Source organism: Citrus sinensis, chromosome 9 (assembly GCF_022201045.2).
Source record: "Citrus sinensis cultivar Valencia sweet orange chromosome 9, DVS_A1.0, whole genome shotgun sequence".
Lineage (NCBI taxonomy): Eukaryota > Viridiplantae > Streptophyta > Magnoliopsida > Sapindales > Rutaceae > Citrus > Citrus sinensis.
This window is the reverse complement of record NC_068564.1, coordinates 22,387,786-22,407,191: the sequence shown is the minus strand read 5'-3', so window position 1 is coordinate 22,407,191 and position 19,406 is coordinate 22,387,786. Positions and strand designations below refer to the sequence as shown.

General features: G+C 31.8%; 1 protein-coding gene and 1 pseudogene across 2 annotated transcripts; both read left to right on the top strand.

The window, feature by feature from the left end:
* The first annotated feature begins 611 nt into the window (after window positions 1-611).
* LOC102609276 (dehydrin HIRD11-like) lies at window positions 612-948 on the top strand (annotated as a pseudogene).
* Window positions 949-7,891: 6,943 nt separating this feature from the next.
* Window positions 7,892-18,334, top strand: LOC102628715 (DEAD-box ATP-dependent RNA helicase 13). 2 transcript variants are annotated; one of them, XM_052433699.1, is made up of 16 exons: window positions 7,892-8,595; window positions 8,906-9,178; window positions 9,637-9,821; window positions 9,906-10,100; window positions 10,744-10,920; window positions 11,011-11,396; window positions 12,135-12,315; window positions 14,874-14,996; window positions 15,078-15,194; window positions 15,482-15,586; window positions 16,106-16,246; window positions 16,394-16,459; window positions 17,210-17,368; window positions 17,801-17,882; window positions 18,004-18,056; window positions 18,141-18,334. In XM_052433699.1, the coding sequence occupies exons 1-15, from the start codon at window positions 8,412-8,414 to the stop codon at window positions 18,054-18,056; spliced, it is 2,427 nt and encodes an 808-aa protein (XP_052289659.1). In that variant the 5' UTR covers window positions 7,892-8,411; the 3' UTR covers window positions 18,141-18,334. The 2 variants fall into 2 exon arrangements, with proteins under 2 accessions (XP_052289659.1, XP_052289658.1); XM_052433698.1 differs by having other exon boundaries at window positions 18,136-18,334.
* Window positions 18,335-19,406: the final 1,072 nt, after the last annotated feature.

The following is a 19,406-nucleotide window of genomic DNA, read 5'->3' as shown; positions in this document are numbered from 1 at the left end:
GTTTCTTTTCTCATCAGCTGCCTAGAGGCTTATCGAGTATTCTTCTCACAGACGCACAAGCGATCCCTCATGTCAGACGATAAGACTTTTTCTTATTACTTTTTGTATCACATTTTCTCTTGGGCTGTATTGGCTCATGTCCCGCCTAACCCCCACCTTTTCTCCGGTGGTTTCAAAAAAAAAAAAAACTCAAAGTTTCAAATTAAACAGTTGCTGGAAGACGCGGTGTCTTAGACATCAACCAACATAGCTATCATTGCAGAGAAAAGATTCTTATTATTGAAAATTTACGACTCTCTTTTTGGGAAAAAAAAAAGAGTTATTTTGTACTTGCGTACGTAATGCACTTGACACTCTTATATAAACAAAGGGTAAGTTTACGTTACATTTTATGTAAGAAACATAACTGACATGACCATTTAATTGATGTAAGCGCAACACGTGTTAATTTAGGGCAGTAATAAAAACTTGTTGAAACCGGGTGGAAACCAGTTGCAAAATGGGTCAAGGGTAAAGTCAATCCCATGCGTTTCTCATTACAGCCAGTTGAAGGTAAGGTGGTAATCACTGAAAATTTTGAAAAGAAAGGAACAACTTTTTTTTAAGAGAAAATGTCGGGAGTTATTCACGAGATCGGAGAAGCCCTTCACGTGGGAGGAGGGCAAAAGGAGGACAAGCACAAGGGAGAGCACCATAGTGGGGACCAGCACACTACTGATGTTCACCATCAGCAGCAGTATCACGGCGGGGAACATAGGGAGGGCGAACACAAGGAGGGCTTGGTGGACAAGATCAAGCAGAAGATCCCCGGTGCTCGCCGCCGCCCACGGTGAAGAGAAGAAAAAGAAGAAGGAGAAGAAGAAGCACGAGGACGGACACGAGAGCAGCAGCAGCAGTGACAGCGATTAAATTAATTAACTTTAATGAGAGATGTGTGACGCATCATCATCAGCATAATCATCCATCATCTTAGATTTATTCTATAATAAAAATTTGGTGTGTGTATGTGGTCACGGTATGAGCTTGCTGCTTTATTTTTGGGGTGTCTCCTCAAGGTGGTGTTGTGTTTTAATTATTGCTTTTGCGAGACACTGTTTTTAATTTACCCAGTCGGTGTGTAATTCGTCTTTTTTATCAATGTAAATTTCAATTATCAATCATATGATAAGATTAGGTAAGGCCGCTCTTTGTTCTGCTCGCAGTTTACCTACAACGGAAGCCAATCGCTCGGGCACACACCTAATTATTGTATTTTCTGTCTTGAATTTTCTGGATTTTCGTCACTCATCATTTCCATCTAAAATTATCTTTACCGAATAACCCCTTAGCTTGGTTTTTTCGACAACCGTTTTAGCAGGTAGCCATTCTTTTATTTTTAAAAATGAATTCCCAACCAGTACCTAAACCTAATTTTAGGTTATGTTTCATCACAGCCGTTGGATCTGCAAATTGAGGAATCCAATGATTCATTTTCTCGGAATGTTACTTACATCAAATGTAAGTTAAGCGCTGCCATAAACAAATTGTCTTGATTGCAGCGGGTTCTTGGAAATCAATGGATTAAAATTGTTTTTTTCTCCAGCATGGTCTAAAACGACGGGGAGCTCTCTTTTTTGTTTGCTTTGTATTACTTTTTATTTTTTTAAAATGAAAAAGAATACTGCGCAAGGGTGGCAACATTTCCCACGGGCCCACACTTTTTCTAAACTCATTTGTTCCACAAAAAATAATTATAATATGGCTATAGTTACGTTGAAACTTATCTATAGTGGAACATGAATTTTTATTATACACGTAAAGTGATAAAAAATTTTAAAAAAAATTATTATAATTGTAATCACATGGTTATAAAAGAGTGTTTCATAAAAGAGCGGTTCCAACATAACCGGATCGTTATAATAAGTTTATATTATGTAGACAAATCCACAATTTCAACTTTTTAAAACTTTCGTGATGCTTCTTTTTTCAATTTGGAAAAACATTACGTGTGAATAAAAGGTATATGTTGAAGAAATTTGTTATTGAAAGGGTAATTTTGGCATTTAGATATATTTTCAATTGGGGTGTTATATATTATATAAAATGTAGGGATATGTAAATTAAAACTGTCAAATTCCTCTCCATATCTATTTTTTAAAAATAAATTTATTATCTTAATATTCGTTAAATTTTGTGTTTGGTAAAAATTAATTTGTTGATGTTCATTTTTAAATGGTGGTGTTGTTTCTCATAGTTAGTGATACTAATTATTTGTTGTTAAAAAAAATATAAATGAATTGATGAGAATTTGTGAAATTAACAATAGGAAGAGAAGAAATAGTTAATTAATTTTTAAAAAATTATTTAGATAATAAAATCTATATATCTATATATCTATATATATATATATATATAAAGCTGTGACTTGAGGAAGTGATGTGACATCACCATTTCTCATCTTTATATATTCTCTATTATCTAATAAATAGAGAAATTTTCTTTTAGATTTGGTTTTTCATCTTCTCATAATTAATTTGATTGTTATTACACAATAACAATTATGTAAAGATTTTAATGAGGCACATTCTTTGTAATGAACATTCAAGGAGGAGTGTTATGAATTTATTAAAATAAATATAGATGTTCATAACATAAATCTCTTAATCTCATCACTATCTCCCATTAGCAACCTTTAGCTTCCCTATAACTCCCACTATCTCACAAGGAATTATGATCCATAATTTTTCATTAATGTCATGGAGTGATTATGTAACTATAAAGGGAGAGCTCATTTTTTTGTTTTATACAGACACCATTAGAATGAATAAAATCACTCTATAATATATTCTCTCATTTTATTCTTTATCTTGCGTTGCTTCTTTATTTGTATTGCTGGCTAATAGCTTTTTTTGTTTTTATAAGGCTGTTTCATCTTTTAAAAAATCAATTCATATTTTTTATCAATTTCATTAAGTGTAAAGTAAAAAAAAAAAGGATAATACTAAATTCTTTTTTCAAAGCCGTGTGAAACGCTGTTCTATTTTCTAGTTTTTAATAAGAAAGAAGACGTTTGAGAGAAAATTAATGGATTCAAGGTGTGTTTGGGAGTGAGATGCTGTAATTTTTAAACTATAACTATTGTGGAGTAAAAATTATAACTGTAAATTAGAAGCTGATATGTTTTTGCCGTGTGAGTTTTGCAATTTTATTTTATTAGTGAATTTCATAAGTCCCAGTCCAGCGTTGAATTAATTGGGGAATAATGAAATTCATGAAATGTAGCGCTGCGCTGCATACAATTAATTGTCATTTAACGACGACCACAACAACAACAACAACAATAATAATAATTGTTACACCAGTTAATGAAATGATGAATATTTCGATTGTAAATTCTGGGAATATACCCTGTCAATTTCCTAAACTCTTTCAAAGAAATTCATGCACTAGGGTCCTACGTGTATAAAAAATACAAGTGGCAGGTCTTATATTTCTACAAGAAAAATTCCACAGGGCGGAAATTAAGAATGAAATGGATTAATTTATGCAAGCAAAATTTCCCACAAGGCAAACAAAGAACTTGTCTTGATTGGAGCAGGTTCTTGGAAACCAATTAAATTAAAATTTTTCTTGTTATAGGAATCATGTGGACTCCAGCATAGTCTAAAACGACGGCCCTTGTAGCTTTTTTTATTGGCTTTTTTATTACTTTTTGTTTAAAAAAGGATTATTTCCACCCAATTCCTAAATGATTTGATATTTTTCACTGCACACCTAAATATTTTGATAATTTTCACTGCACCTCATTTTCGTTATTTTGACTGTTATTTTTAAGAACTGTTTAAAATTTAATTAAATGTCAGAAATACTCCTTATTTTAAATTGGAGAAGAATTAAATGACATAAAATGTTAATATGATATTGATATTTATATTAAAAAATTTTAATTAAAGATAATTAAATAATAATCTCATCAATTAAATTATTAAATTAATTTAAGTTATCATTATCAAAAAAATATTTAGGGTATAAATTTTCAAATTTACCCTTTGACTGTTAGAATAAACGGTCAAATTAAGATATTTGGGTGTGAGATGATAATTGTTGAAACATTTGAGGGGGATAAAAAGTATTGAAACATCAGGGAGCACGACGGAATTAACCCTTAAAAATTGGGAAAGAAAATTGGCATTTCACGCGGGCCCACACTTTTTCCAACTCATCCATTCCACAAAATAATTATAATAAATTTATGTTATTTTGACAAATCTGCAGTTTCAACTTTTTAAAACGTTTGCGTTGCTTCTTTTTTCAATTTGGAAAAATGTTATGTGTGAATAAAAGGTATACATTGAAGAAATTTGTAAATAAATGGGTAATTTTGGTATTTAGATATATTTTAAACTGGGGTGTTATATATTATAAAAAAGAGTAGGGCTATTTCATCTCTATATTCATTAAAAAAAATGCATTATCTTGGTATTCATTGACTTTTGTGTTTGGTAAAAATTAATTTTTTGATTTTCATTAACTTTTATAATTGATAAAAATTTATTGATGTTAGTTTTCAAAAGGTGATTTTGTTCCTCTTAGTTAATGATACCCATTGTTTATAGTTAAAAAAATATATTTAAGTGAATTAATGATAATTTGTGAAATTAAAAAGAGGAAGAGAGGAAAGTATTAATTAAGTAATTTTTCAAAAATTATTTAGATGATAAATTTTTAATTAATAAAAAAATTAACGGGTTCAAATAGCCACATCCTATATTAAAAAAAAATAAAAATATTTACTATCCCTTCCCTTTTACTTTAATTTAAATTTCATATTAGCCCTATATGGTTATTTAGTTTTCTTGTTATAGACCCACCATCACTATGTTTATAAAAAACTTCATTATTGCCCCTTGCAGATTTTGTACTTTTATGTAATTGCCCGCTAAAGTTTATATTTCATTTTCCCCTATTATGTAACCCTTTCAAACCAAAACACTAATACTGCTTCTGGTTGTAACTTGCATGTAACCTATACTGTTATCAATAATGCTAATTCAAAAAAAATGAAAAAAAAAAACAATTCCTAAGAAGCCACTAGGCTAAGCCTAGTGGTGAGAACTCATGACCTCATAATTTACATTGTGGGGTTTAAATTTCCTTCCTCAATTTGAGTGAATGCAATGTTTTCCCTTTCAAAATGTGAGTAGAGTAGACGTCACTCGAATATTAGAGAGGATAAAAATTTGGGCGTGCTTCATAAGAATTGATGTAAACTAGTTCCAGTAATAGTTTAATTTGTAAATATCAATTATAATCTCATATAATATGAGTTGTACTCTTGAACAATAGTTTCATGTAATAAAAATAATAATTCCTAACACAATTTCAATCTCAATTGAATAAGAAAAATTCTCAAAGAAAATAATTGAGTAAACATAACATTACTCATAATATTTTATATATGTGATGAACATCCACAAGTACAAATAAATGTTACAGTGATAACAAATGAGACATGTTTTATTTTTGTAAACAAATTTTGGCTGGGATATTTTTGCCTATAAATTTGTGTAAATTAATCTTATTTTTAAATAGATTTTAAAAACATTCATATTATTATTTTAAATTTGAAAAAGAGAAAAATTTAAAATTTTAATCAATCAAATCATTTTCTTTACACAAGTCTCTTGACTATTGTCAATCATATATGTTGTTATAACATAATTTTAATTTGACTATTCCACCATTATTCCATAAATGATTAAATTATTTGAACACATATTTTTGTGCCATAAATTTAAACAATTAATGGAGATTTAATTGGTTAACTGTTTAATTTTTTTCTTTTGTCAAATTATTAAAAATAATTCAAATTTTTTATAATTATTTTTTGAAATGGGGTGAGTTTGCACAATTGAGGATGCAAGTATCGCCACCCAATAATCATTTAGAATTTCTTTTTAATTTAATCATATTTTGTGTTAAGAAGAAAAATAAAAATAAATGCCAAACCCAGTTTACAGTGTTTTGCACTTTATTAAAAATGCATCAAAAATTTTTGTAGTTATCCATAAAGTACATATGAAGTTTACAAAGTACACCACTTTTCCACTTTTTTTATCAAAACTGTTCAAGGACTTAATAAAATATTAAAAAATGATTATTTTGCCTTGAACCTAAAAAAAAAATTAATTCAGCTAAATGATAAAAATGATTGTTTTGCACTTTATTAAGAATGCTACAAAATTAACAATATAGACTCATCAAACTTACTAATTTAAATAAATAAAACCACCAAAATTAGGACTTAAGCTAATTTTTAGCTTTGTATGTCATAAATCGAGAATTTATGCTCACATAATCTATCCTGAATAATTCTGACAACAATAACAGATCTCTCAATAATAATAATCACCAATAGAAATAGTCATAATTATCCAAAACACAATCAAAATAATTATAAAATCAATTACGAAATTTTTTGAATATTATAATTTATTGCCATCAATTAAAAATAATAACACAAAATCAGATATGGTAGAACTGAAAAGGACAAAATCATTTTCGTCCCTAGAGTTTTATACAATAATTCATTTCATCCCTAATTTTTAAATAATAATCCAAAACATCATTTCACTAACTCACTGTTAGTTTAATGTCCTAAAATAATTCATTCATTGAGGGAGAAATAAGATTTTTCATTAAATGTGATACAAACTTTATTAAAATAAAGTTTTTACACAATTAAATAATACTACAAAATATACAAAATTTATTAATTTGTTTTAAATGAAATCAACGATGAAATAATTTGATATAGTCACTAAATAATTGTCATAAGTACCAAACTGTAATTAACACAATATCTTTAAATTATTGGAATAAAAACTCAAAAATACAATCAATTTTTATTTGCTTGCATGTACTGAATATTTTCTTAATCTTCAATCAATTTTTATCTTGAGCTTTACCACCACTCTTCTTTGACTATTATTGTCTCCCTAAGTCAGCTCATAGTGCAATTAGAGAGTATACGAATACAAGCATGGAAATTATGATTAATTTTTTAACTTAAATTTGGGGTTTATAGAGCTTTCATGCTGCCAAAATAGGGAGAAGCGCAAAACAATTCCTTGAAATAGAAGTTTTTATTTTTTTAAGTATTTTCTTGTTTAGTGTGATTAGATAAAAATTATTTTTATATATATGTCAACTTTTATTTATTTTTTCTAATTTTCTCTTTAATGATTTTTTTTTACCCTCAATGAATTACTAATAAACAGCATTTAACTAACGTTGAGTTAATAAAAAGATGTTTTAGGTTATTGTTTAAAAAATAAGGGTTAAAATGAACTATTGCATGAAACATAAGAGATTTTTCCAAACTAAAATTTATAGTTTGTTTTCTTCCATTTAAAATAACAAAACATTTTAAAAGTATTCAAAATAACAATTAATAAACAATGATTTAATGTTTAAGGGTAAAATAATATTTTTTAATATTTTGTTAAGTCTTTTAATAGGTAAACACTACTTTACAATTAATATGGTAAATCTCTCACTCATAAACAGTATAGGAATGGGATCCACTCACTATTCATGTGAGAGATTATACCTGCATTAAATGTAAAGTAGTGAGATCCCTTTTAATATTGTTAATGAAAAAATAGAAAATAGGACCTGTTTACGTTACAGACTCTTTTAGTAATGAGACCTGTGATCTCAATCGTTGGATGTGGAGAGAGAGATGGAGGGTTGGCGAGCGGTCACGAAAATAAGGGGAAATAAATCCCATAGGGAAACCGGCTTTAATGGTTAGCGTGCAACCGGATGTGAGAGCTAACAAAAGGCCACGTGGTTGGAGAAATTAACACCAGCATTTAACCTTTCTCATACGAATCCAACAAGCACCTAACTGGACCTCGATATCGGCGACGAAGCACCGGCGATCGGATGTGAGGATCGATGAGCCTGCCTCCGATGCAGCCTCGATTGCTGAAACTGGACCACACACCGTGGATCCAAAGTCAGAAAATTTGTAGGAGATGCAACGTCGCCTCGCTTGCTATATCAGACTGCAAATGAAATTTCGAAACGCTGCAATCCTAGACCCACCCACATTTTTCCACTATCAAGCGGCAAATATTTGGACTTTCAATTTCAAAACACCAGCGCCCATGCTCCAAATTCAGTGACGGGTTACCGGTCAGCAACCGGGAGAATTTCATTTTGTAACCGGAAGAAAACCGAAATGGCAGGTTCCATATATAATCTCCCATTCCATCCGCCGTCCACGTGCCGCGCACCCATATATCATCTTGTCAACTCACAGTCTGTTACTAGCAGAGTTTGTAGCGTAGACAGGTCCTAGAAAATAATATACTTTGTGCGAATTAGCAGCACCTTCACTGACAACCAACTCACTTGCTTTGGCCATGGCCGCCAGTTCACCGCTGCTAACCTCCGAACATTCGAAGAAGACAAAGCCCAACAGGAGAAAACGAACCCGAAAGGGCGGAGAAGCCGAAAAGCTCGACTCTCTCAAATGGAACCACTCTTTCTCAGCCGAAGACAACGACCCTTTTGCCTTCCTCGTTGGCTCCAATGAACTCGACGGAGGTCAATTAACACTTTCCCCTTCTTTTTTCTTAATTTATCATTGTTCTTTAGTTTAGTTGTTGCCCACGCGTTTAAATTTAAGGTTTAGTTTTTTTCCCCCATGGTGTATGTGTTTCAAAGTTTAGAGAAATAATTAATGTAGTAGTATCAATGAAATGAGGTCAATTTTTAGTTAATTTGAGCACAAATATTGTGTTCAAAGTTGTGTTTTTCTCTGAGCTTTTTATTGGCAGTCAATTGTAGCATGGGGGTTTATGGGGTTTAAGCTTTGCTCATAGTTTATGGTTTTTGTTTATTATCTTGAATGCAGGTTTTCTTTCACTTGAAGAGATTGATGAAGCCAGTTATAATTTGCAAATTCCAAAACCCGAGAAGGGAAAGCCTGGGAAGAAGCTGAATTCGAAGAAAAGGAAACGTAGTAGTGCCAATGAGGAGGATTCTGGTGATGGGGATGGGGATGGGGATGAAGATGGAAGTGGAGTGCAAAAGCAGGAAGAGAAGAATTTGAAGAATGAGACAGGAAAGAAAAAGAAGAAGAAAAAGAAGGGAAAGAAAATTAAGACAGTTGAGGAATCTGTTGCTGGTTAGTGGTTTGTGTATCTTAGATTTATTTGTTATTGTTTTAAGCTAATATGTTTTTATTCTGGCTTGGTGTTAAGAGCATTTTGATGGATTTTTATTATTGAGCTTGTTGCAGATTTTCTGTCTAATTTTTTGTGTGTAGTAAATCTTCAACTCAGTTATATATTTATTCCTGAATGTATTATTGTAACATATTTGTACACTATGTGAATTTCTCAATTCATTGGAGAGAGAGCATATAATTTTTGAAAGGTTCAAGTTTGCCAGTTGTAGGGTCAACCGCTCTTCTTTTATTCCTTTATAGTTGAATGAATTGTTTGTCCTCTACTTCTTCCACTTCATCATTTCAGTTATCTCAGTAAGTGGGTACTGTATGTTATTTGAACTTGTCAATGTGCATCTGAAAATTTATGTGAGACTAAAAGATGTTTCATACAAATTGTGGGACTGTGGTTGTAGTTAGCAATGGTCCAGATGATGCTGAAGAAGAGTTAGTCAATGAAGCTGAAATTTCAACAGAATTTGATGCATGGAATGAATTAAGGCTTCATCCTCTGCTTATGAAATCAATTTACAGGCTTCAGTTCAAGGAACCAACCCCAATTCAGAAAGCATGTATTCCTGCTGCAGCTCATCAAGGGAAGGTTGTTAGAAGTTCCTTTATAAGTAACTATGTTTGATTGATCGATGGGGTGGTTTGACAATCATACTATTTTGTTACATTACAGGATGTAATTGGTGCGGCTGAGACAGGGTCTGGTAAAACGCTTGCTTTTGGTTTGCCCATTATGCAACGTCTATTAGAAGAACGAGAAAAAGCTGCAAAGATGCTGGAAGACAAAGGGGAGGAAGCAGAAAAATATGCTCCAAAAGGGCATTTGAGAGCTCTTATCATTACCCCTACGAGGGAACTTGCACTTCAGGTACTGATAGTTGCGCGTAAAAACTTTTCTATTCATATAGCTATGTCTGGTGAAGGCTTGGCAACCATTGGCAGTAAGCAAATTTTGCTGATGTTTGCTTGGAACATGGACGGTTTTCAGCAGTGTTTGCTGCATTCTTTGCACATAGTTTACCAATCGCCAGTGGTGGTGTGCTGGGTGATCACTAAGCACAATGCTTAGAGGCCAACATGGTTGTCAATGATTATCAACTTATCGTTGTTGGCTGTTGGCAAGTGTTTAGGTCCGCTGGTAGTGGTGAAAGAGTAGGAGTATTTATTTTAAAACAACTTGAGAGTTAAAACTTAAAAGGCACAGGTAATAAGGAAATTTAGGCTTGAGTTTCTACATTTACCAGGTAACATTTTTATCGAAGTGAGGCCGGCTGATCTAAAATCTTAACAGAAGCTTCTAAGTCTCTTTTTTTCAGCAGTGAGTAGGAAGAGAGAAATGACTGGAAAAGTTTGGAAGTTCTAGTCGCTAAATAACACTGTTCAGTTTACATGTGCTGGTTAATTTGAACAAAATTGGCAGGTCCTATCTATGAATTTGAAATCTTGATGTAAGTGATACCTCTTTAGAATTGTTAATTCATTTCTCCATACGTTGGTGTTTTATCTTCTAGGTCACTGATCACTTAAAGGGAGTTGCTAAGGGTATCAATGTTAGGGTGGTTCCTATTGTTGGTGGAATGTCAACAGAGAAGCAGGAAAGACTTTTAAAAGCAAGGCCTGAGGTGGTTGTTGGAACTCCCGGGAGGTTGTGGGAACTTATGTCAGGAGGAGAAAAACATCTTGTTGAGGTTAGTGTGGATAAGTATTGTAGATAAACTACATCCTGTCACGTGTCACCTCTCTGTTCCTCGACCAATTTGTTTTGTTTTCTTTTTCAGTTACATACACTGTCGTTCTTTGTGCTGGATGAGGCTGATCGAATGATTGAAAATGGACATTTTCGAGAGTTGCAGTCAATAATTGACATGCTTCCTATGACCAATGGCTCTAATAAGGGGCAGTCTGAACAAACACAAAATTGTGTAACAGTTTCCAGCTTGCAGAGAAAGAAAAGACAAACACTTGTATTTTCTGCAACTATAGCCTTATCAGCTGATTTTCGTAAGAAGCTAAAGCATGGTTCGCTAAAATCGAAGCAATCGGTTAATGGATTAAATTCTATAGAAACTCTTTCTGAGCGAGCAGGGATGAGAGCTAACGTCGCTATTGTTGATTTGACGAATATGTGTGTCTTGGCAAATAAGCTGGAGGAGTCATTTATTGAGTAAGTATTTTTAGCTAGTGCTTGGCTTTGGAAACTCTTTTCTTACAAAATGCATGTTTGCCTTCCCAATTGGACACAGTAAAAATATAGGCGAGAGAGAACTCTACCAAATATGTTATTTTCATTTGTCTTTCATGGAAGCTGCTTTTACCTAGAGAACTCCTATCATAGCCTCATAAAACACTGATTCCATTTAAGACTAGCAGTATCACATACAATGAAAAAGTTTGTCAGTGTGCTAAACAGTGGCTACATCACTTTTCTGGGTCCTGCATCGATTAGGGTACATCATTTTAAGGTTTGCAAACCACAGGCTCAACCGTGATTATATGTCTAACACCTGTACAATCAAACCAAATGAAAAGATGACTACTTTATCATTATGCCATCTTGATTAATATGGCCTTTATACATGGAGAAAAGTGTTGCAATTAGGAACAATTCACCTTTGGTTGCTTGAGTTATGACCTCATATTAAATTTTTGGGTTATATTCTTAAGAACTAAAATAAGCCGTAGCTCATGGTTGTGTGCCTTTGTCATTTTCCTTCATATCAAATGTATGCCCTTTTGGTTCTTCATTTTAATGAATGGATGACAGTTAACAAGGTCTATAAGCTTCATCGTTAAAAGTAAATAGACAGTCATTTCAAATTTCTTCATTATCTCTTTCCTCTTTGTATGCAATTGTGTAATGCCTCCTCAACTTTAATGGCCCTTACTCTATGAATGGCTGCAGATGCAAGGAAGAAGATAAAGATGCCTACTTGTATTACATTTTGAGTGTTCATGGACAAGGCCGTACAATTGTTTTCTGTACGTCCATTGCAGCTTTGCGCCATATTTCTTCCCTCCTGAAAATTCTTGGCATAGATGTTTGGACACTTCATGCTCAGATGCAACAGCGAGCTCGTTTGAAGGTATTTAATGTGCTAATGTCTTGTTCTTTACACTGTTGGATGCTTTTGTGTACTGAGGTTCAAAAGTTTTAGTTTTCCTCAGTATTTTTCTACCTATTGGTTTGACATTTCTGAGGCGTCTATAACATGGAATTAATATCTCTATTTCTTTGAGACATGATCCTGTTACATAATGACAAAAGTTAGTAAGGCGTATTTGGTATTGTTTTGGAAACAGTGTTTTTTATTTTGTTTTAAAATATAGATATGATTAGTTTTAATGTAAATGGAAACATGTTTGGTGGTTTGTCTTGAAACTAATTTCTAAAAATGAAAATAGGAAAGCATATTTGGTAATTTGTTTGGAGAAGGGAAAACATTGAATATGCATTTGGTATAATTTTCAGTAGTTATATTGCATGTGCAACTTATAAAAATTAACTTTTATTATTTAAGATGCTTTATATAAAATTAAATAAACAAGTAAAATACTATAAAAATAGCAAAATGTAATAATAAATATAAATATAGGTACGACTTTTATTTGATAGTTGTTTAGCCAGATGATAACATGGATAAGGAAAAGACCAAAAGGGGATAGAGGAAAAGATTAAATTCTATGTACTGAAATATGCAACAGCCTTATTCGTGAGTTGAAAAAACGAACCAAGGAGAGTTTCCTTTTCCATAACAACCACACCATCGTCAGTGGCGTTGGGCCATCCAGCTTACCCGTAAAATGACTCCCAAAGACTAGGGTTCCCTTTTCAAAGGAGGAGTTCCCAGATACCACACCACTATGAGTAGTCCTTCCTGCCTTTATATTTTACAAAATTTTATTTAAGTAAGATAAATATTATAATTTATTAAATATCTATAATTATTTTCAATTTTTTTAATTTTATAAGATTAATGCATAAGCATAATAGTATTTATATGCATTGGTTGTTAACTTGTTTATATTAACATAAATCATATACTGTTTGTATTATACATTTTGCTGCCCCACAGACTTTTGAATAGAAAATGTTGACATTTGCTGACAAAAGTTATAAATATGTGGTCCTTATGCATTAAATGCATGCAAGGGCGGTAAACAAAAGTGGAGAACTCAATATTTGCTTTCTGTAGTTTTGTTATGAAAAGTTGGGGAATGGGAATCCATTGATTCTAATGTTTGTTTTCTCCACTTTTCTTATGAAAAGCTGGAGAATGAAAATCCACAGACTCCCACTATTGCTAGAATATTGCCCTGTCAAACACATTTTTCTTCCTTTTTTTTATTTTTGTAAAATGTGAAGTGCTCAACCAAAAATGGTACTAAATGTACCATTACATTTTACAAAAATTAAAAAAGGAAAATGCATTTGGTTGAGCCATTTCTTAACAATAATAAAAATCCATAGAGAATCAATTATTCCCATTTCATCAACTTTCCTTGACCAAAAGTTAAGAAAGTGGAGAATGCAAATACGTTTATGCATTCTCCACTTTGTTTTCTGTCCCTAAATACATTTAATGTACGAGGCGCATGTTTCGTTACTTGTGTCTGCAAATGTCATCGTTTGCAAATAAAAAAATCAGTGATCCCACAAAATACAGACAGTAACTGATAATGTACATATTACTATAAACATATTAGCAGTTGGTATGCATATAAATTGTACACTATAAATACGTTTATGTTTTTTCATTTATTTTTTTCAAATATTGAAGACAATTATAGATATTTAATAGATTAAAGGGTTTTATTTTATTTAAATAAAAATTTATCATTGTATAAAATGCAAAATATTAAGCATCTATTAAATAAAAGTTGTAATTATATTAATATTTACTATTTATGGTATTCTGCTTATTTAATTTTGTTAAAAAATCTAAAATAATAAAAGACAATTATAAAACATTGTACATGTAATATAACTGTTGAAAAACAATTTTCAAAGATATTATACCGGACACATTTTTGTTGTTTTCAATTTTCAAGACAAACTACCATACATGTTTTACTGTTTTTCATTTTCAGATTTTAACTTCAAGACAAGCTACCAAAAATGTTTTCATTTTCACAAAAAACTAATCATTTATATATTCAAAAACAACATCAAAATCAATACCAAATGCAGTGTGCTTCACATTAAAGGAAGTGACATAGGCAGCCGCCTATCAAGAAAATGAGAAAGAGGAAACCAGACAAATTTTTATTAGATTGATCCTTTTCTACAATATTTGATTCATATGAAAGCTTCATAGCAACACAAAGTGTTACATTTTGGTCGCGCACATACAATGAATGAAGATTAGATGATTCTTGTTATGTGCTGGTGCTTTTTTTTGAAGAAATCGCTACGAATTTTTGTGTATGCTTCCCAGTATCCTTAACACTAAAATATTCAACATTTTTAGCTTTTTGTTATGATCATGAATCTTTTATAGTTTTCATTTTTCAAATCATATTTTAGGGAATGAAGCTGAACATAAATGTCATTATCGCTTTACTGCTTGATCATATTGTGATTTCTTATTGGTGTTCTGTAGTTTCCTTTTTCTTCTTTAATGTCTTTCTCTATTTACTGCAGGCAATTGATCGTTTCCGTGCGAATGAACATGGTATACTTGTTGCTACTGATGTTGCAGCAAGAGGCCTTGATATTCCTGGTGTTCGAACTGTTGTTCACTATCAGCTTCCACATTCAGCAGAAGTAGAACTTGTGATTCTTTCCATCAATATTTTGTTATAATCTTTTTATATTTAACCATGTCATATATATTGTATTGGCTAGGTGTATGTTCATAGAAGTGGACGAACTGCTAGAGCTTCTGCTGATGGGTGCAGTATTGCTATAATATCACCAAATGATACATCCAAATTTGTCACTTTGTGCAAATCATTTTCTAAGGTACTGCTCTCAGAAGGAAGTCTTTGGTGCTCTGAAATCAATCGTACGGTTGACATATTGTCTGCTCTATTAATTTTATTATATCGAGAGTAAGAATGCTGATTTATCGGGGAACTAAATTCTAAAGTCTTAATCAAATTAACAGTAAAACTATAAACTGCATGTCCTTAATTTTTATATCTTTTTCCTTTTTTTTTTTCCCTTTATCTTAATCTGTAATTCTTACATCTATTTGGCCTTAACTTATTAACTCATGCACATTATTTCTGCTTCTGCTTAATGTACAGGAAAGTTTCCAGCGATTTCCCCTTGAGAACTCATACATGCCAGAGGTCATGAAACGAATGTCTCTTGCACGTCAAATTGATAAAATAATGCGAAAAGATTCTCAGGTGCATCCCTTTAACATGCCTGAAGATGTAGTTTCTATCTTTGCATAAGATGTTGTGTGGCCGTGGAACTCCAAATTTTTATGGTCTTCTAATAATTATTAACCATTCATTGTGTTTTTCTCTTCATGCTTTTCATAAGGTCCTTTTCTTTTTAGAATTTCCATTTGAGAATTTCTATCTTTGGTTGTATGCTTTTTAAGTTCACAACATGCTGTATGGCATTGAATTCCAAATTTTCGTGGTCAATTATTAACAGTTCACTGTGTTTTTCTCTTCATGCTTTTCACAATGTCCTTTTCTTTTCAGAATTTTCATTGTCTGTTTACATTTTTTTCCTTTTTTGCATTAATAAATTCTTACTGTCATTTTCCAATGCAAGTATGTGGATGTCCTGTAGTTCTGTATTAAATTTGTATTTGTCTACCCATTTTTTCATTTACAATCATTGCAGAAAATTGTAGATTGATTTCTTGACATGATGCATTTGCTTCTTTCCTGAATTTGTAATTGCTCTTATAGGAAAAAGCAAAGAAAACCTGGTTTGAACGAAATGCAGAAGCAGTAGAATTAGTTGTGGACAACTATGACAGTGAGGAGGAAGTAGTAAAAAATCGTAAGCAAAAGAAAGCAACCTCCATGCAATTGAAGAAATTACAACAGGTTATCTCTTGCTACGCATTAACTTGCTACGAGCCCTAATTGCTTTTCACTGTGGACATGCTTATGTAGACTGTCGAGTGAATGTTCTGTCAGTTCATTTTGTTAAATAATCTTTCTTGATTTCCTGTCTGAAATTTATTTCCGCAGGAGCTCAATGCAATGCTTTCACGTCCATTGCAGCCAAAAACATTTTCACGTCATTATTTGGCAGGGGTAACTACTTTCTTTTCTTAACTTAACTTTGATACTCTTCCTTTAAAAAAAGTGTGATTCTTCCTATTAAACAATTTTAATGCTTTAAATAGGATACTGATTTCTGTCTTTTGACTGATCTGGCTGTAGAGTAAGAGCAAGACTGATGTCTGATGAGTGGATGCCTGAGAGCATTCAGAAAATGCTTGTGGCTTTGATTGTATCTGTTTCAATATGAGTATTCTAAATTTCTAATTATGAAATAAGAGCCTAAAATTTTTAAGTTGAAAGGTGAGATCATGAGTTCAAAATGACTGATCAAGTAATCTGAATCATGTAACGGAGACCATCCTGCCGGCTGCACTTACAAATATTCACATACAGAAGCTACTCAGATAGCACGTTACATTTGTTAAGTATTATTCATCTTGGCATTGATTAATCGATGAAATTGATTTGATTTGACCAGAAGGTTGAGGCCCGAGGGATTTGTGGGTAATAGGAAAGCAAAAACAAAAACTGAAAATATAAAAAGGTTACTTGTCCTCTTCAAGTTAGCTTCTCAGAGCTCTTGAAAAATTGATCATGTAGCTGTAGGACCACCTGTATGTAGTAGGCTCTCATATCTCGTTTCTCATGATATTGAATGCAGGAGATTTGTGATTACCTTAGTGTTTTAAATTACTTGTCTCTTCCTCTTATTCGGGTCTAAGATTTGGGAATGCAGTGAGTTTAAATGTTTAATATTCCATATCAATTTTCATTCTTCAGGCTGGTGTATCACCTCTCCTGCAGCGTCAGTTGGAAGAAATAGCTAAAGAAAAGCTGCCTGACAGCAAGAGTGCAATAGAAAATAAAAGAAGGAAATTGGTGGTTATTGGTCAAGATTGTGTGGAACCACTCCAGGCACTCCGAAATGCTGGTCATGAGGTACAAAATTTATCCCTTTTTCTGTATCTTTCATCCCTCTTCTTGGGGGTGAGGGGAGCCAGATTAGGCATCTTTACCCTGCACAATCCATTATTGGTTAATTAGAAGTCCACCTTAATATGTAGATTCATTTCTTTTTCACTACATGTTTAAGTGTGTGCGTCCACACTCTGGGTCATTTAGTAAGAATTCAGCTATGGCCCAGCGATAACACACTGGAAATCCCAAAAAGATTACTAGGATTGTGCGCGATGGATAACTTTACGAGATTCATCTCCATATGTTATGTCTTTAATATTATTTTCTCCTTTGTTTCTCTCGGCTGAAATATGTATTTCTGAATGAAGAAAAATAAGAATCTATGTAAGTTTGTAATCCAATTTCTCAAAATTAAAGTTCTATCTTTAACTGTTTGTTTGGTCACATGCTCAGGTGCACATGGATGGGAAGGAGATGGCAGAAAAACGAAGAAATCTGGACAGTTTGCGGAGAAAAAGAAAAGAAGAGAAAAAATGTAATCTTTAACCATTTTCTATTTGTTTTATATCTGGGAATTTCTGTGGTCAAATTTCCCACTCTTATTACCCCCTCAGAACGAGTTAACACGTTTGTAACTGTCCCATTCTCACTTCCAGGTCTTCGTGATCAGCGTAGAAAGCAGAGGAAGAAAATGAAAGGAACTGAATAGGTATGGTTCGATTTATGGCTGAAGTTCCATTTGGATGGTTGGATTTTATTAATTAATACAAAATTTTCATACACTGCAGAATAGATCGAATGGACTGTAGAACTGTAGAATAATGTTGATAATGTTTGCATACGAGTCACTATTTTTTTTTTTAAAAGCCTCATTGATCGTGTGAAATCAACTTCTTAAATTAAATTAGTTGAAATTAGAGGATGTAATGAATTTCGTAATCATTCATTACCCATTTAATTTTGATTCTGTTACACCTTTCTTCTAGAGTTTTGAGGTTTTGGAATTCTTATTTGCTTCTTCTCATTTGTTGACAAAGCACATATTAAGTTAAGAAAAATTAAATGAATAAAATAAAAACCAACTACATATTTGAAGGACCATTTTGTAATTCTATTGATGTTGATGTCGTATTTAAATGAATTCGATTAGTTTAGTTTTGGTCTGCGTGAGACTTTGAGAGGTTTCTGACAAATTTTATTGAATTTTAAGAAGAAGAGGAATTTAACGAAATCTTCTAGCAAACTTAAGAGAAGTTTCACAATGAATATCTTTGTTAAACAATAATAAAATTATAGAAAATGGAAAATTCTACGCAAAGATCTAGTGATTTATTTAAAAAACGATTCAAAGATTTTTCATGAATTGTTAAAAAAAATTATAAATTTGCTTTTTTTCTTTTTTTAATTGTTGGGACGTTAAAAAATTTAAAGCTTTGAAATTGGAATGTAGGTAGATAAAGCAAGGAGATTACGACTATCGAAGAGCATGGTCGTTTTGACTTTAGATTTAATAAAATTAAATTTATTGAGAAAATCCTACAAGTAAACCAATGCCAATAAAGTCAGATTGACTTATTTATGAGTTTTAATAACTTGGAATTGAAATGAAATTTTGTTTAGAAAAATTTTAATTTTTGAATAATTTCAAAACGTATATAAGAAAATAAAGCAAGTGTGATGGGTAGTGTTCTTCTTTGCACATGCAAATCAATAATGGAACAATTTTATTTAAAAGATGTCGATAATATTATCTGACAACTGTTGTTATTTATCATGATTTTACAAGTTTTTCAGGAATATGTTATAGATTATTTATTAAAATTTTCTAAATTTTTCTAATTAGATTGAATTGAAAATCATACACAATCATATTTTATTGAATTTAATTCGCCAAGAATATTTGTTTTTGATACATAATTTTTTTTTAAAAAAAAAAAAACTTAATCATATATGATAATTAAGAATAATTTGTCCAACATTTTATGTACAATTTTTTAGGGACTAATTTGATTCACTCATTTTCCACACATGTGAAAAAGGGAAGATAAATCATATTTAA

What these genes read in the sequence shown, in the direction of transcription:
- LOC102628715 (XM_052433699.1), top strand. Translation starts at nt 8,412, where the DNA reads ATGGCCGCCAGTTCACCGCTGCTAACCTCCGAACATTCGAAGAAGACA. An exon ending in CTGCAGCTCATCAAGGGAAG is followed by an intron (nt 9,822 to 9,905) that starts GTTGTTAGAAGT and finishes GTTACATTACAG; the next exon opens with GATGTAATTGGTGCGGCTGA. An exon ending in GAGAAAAACATCTTGTTGAG is followed by an intron (nt 10,921 to 11,010) that starts GTTAGTGTGGAT and finishes TTTCTTTTTCAG; the next exon opens with TTACATACACTGTCGTTCTT.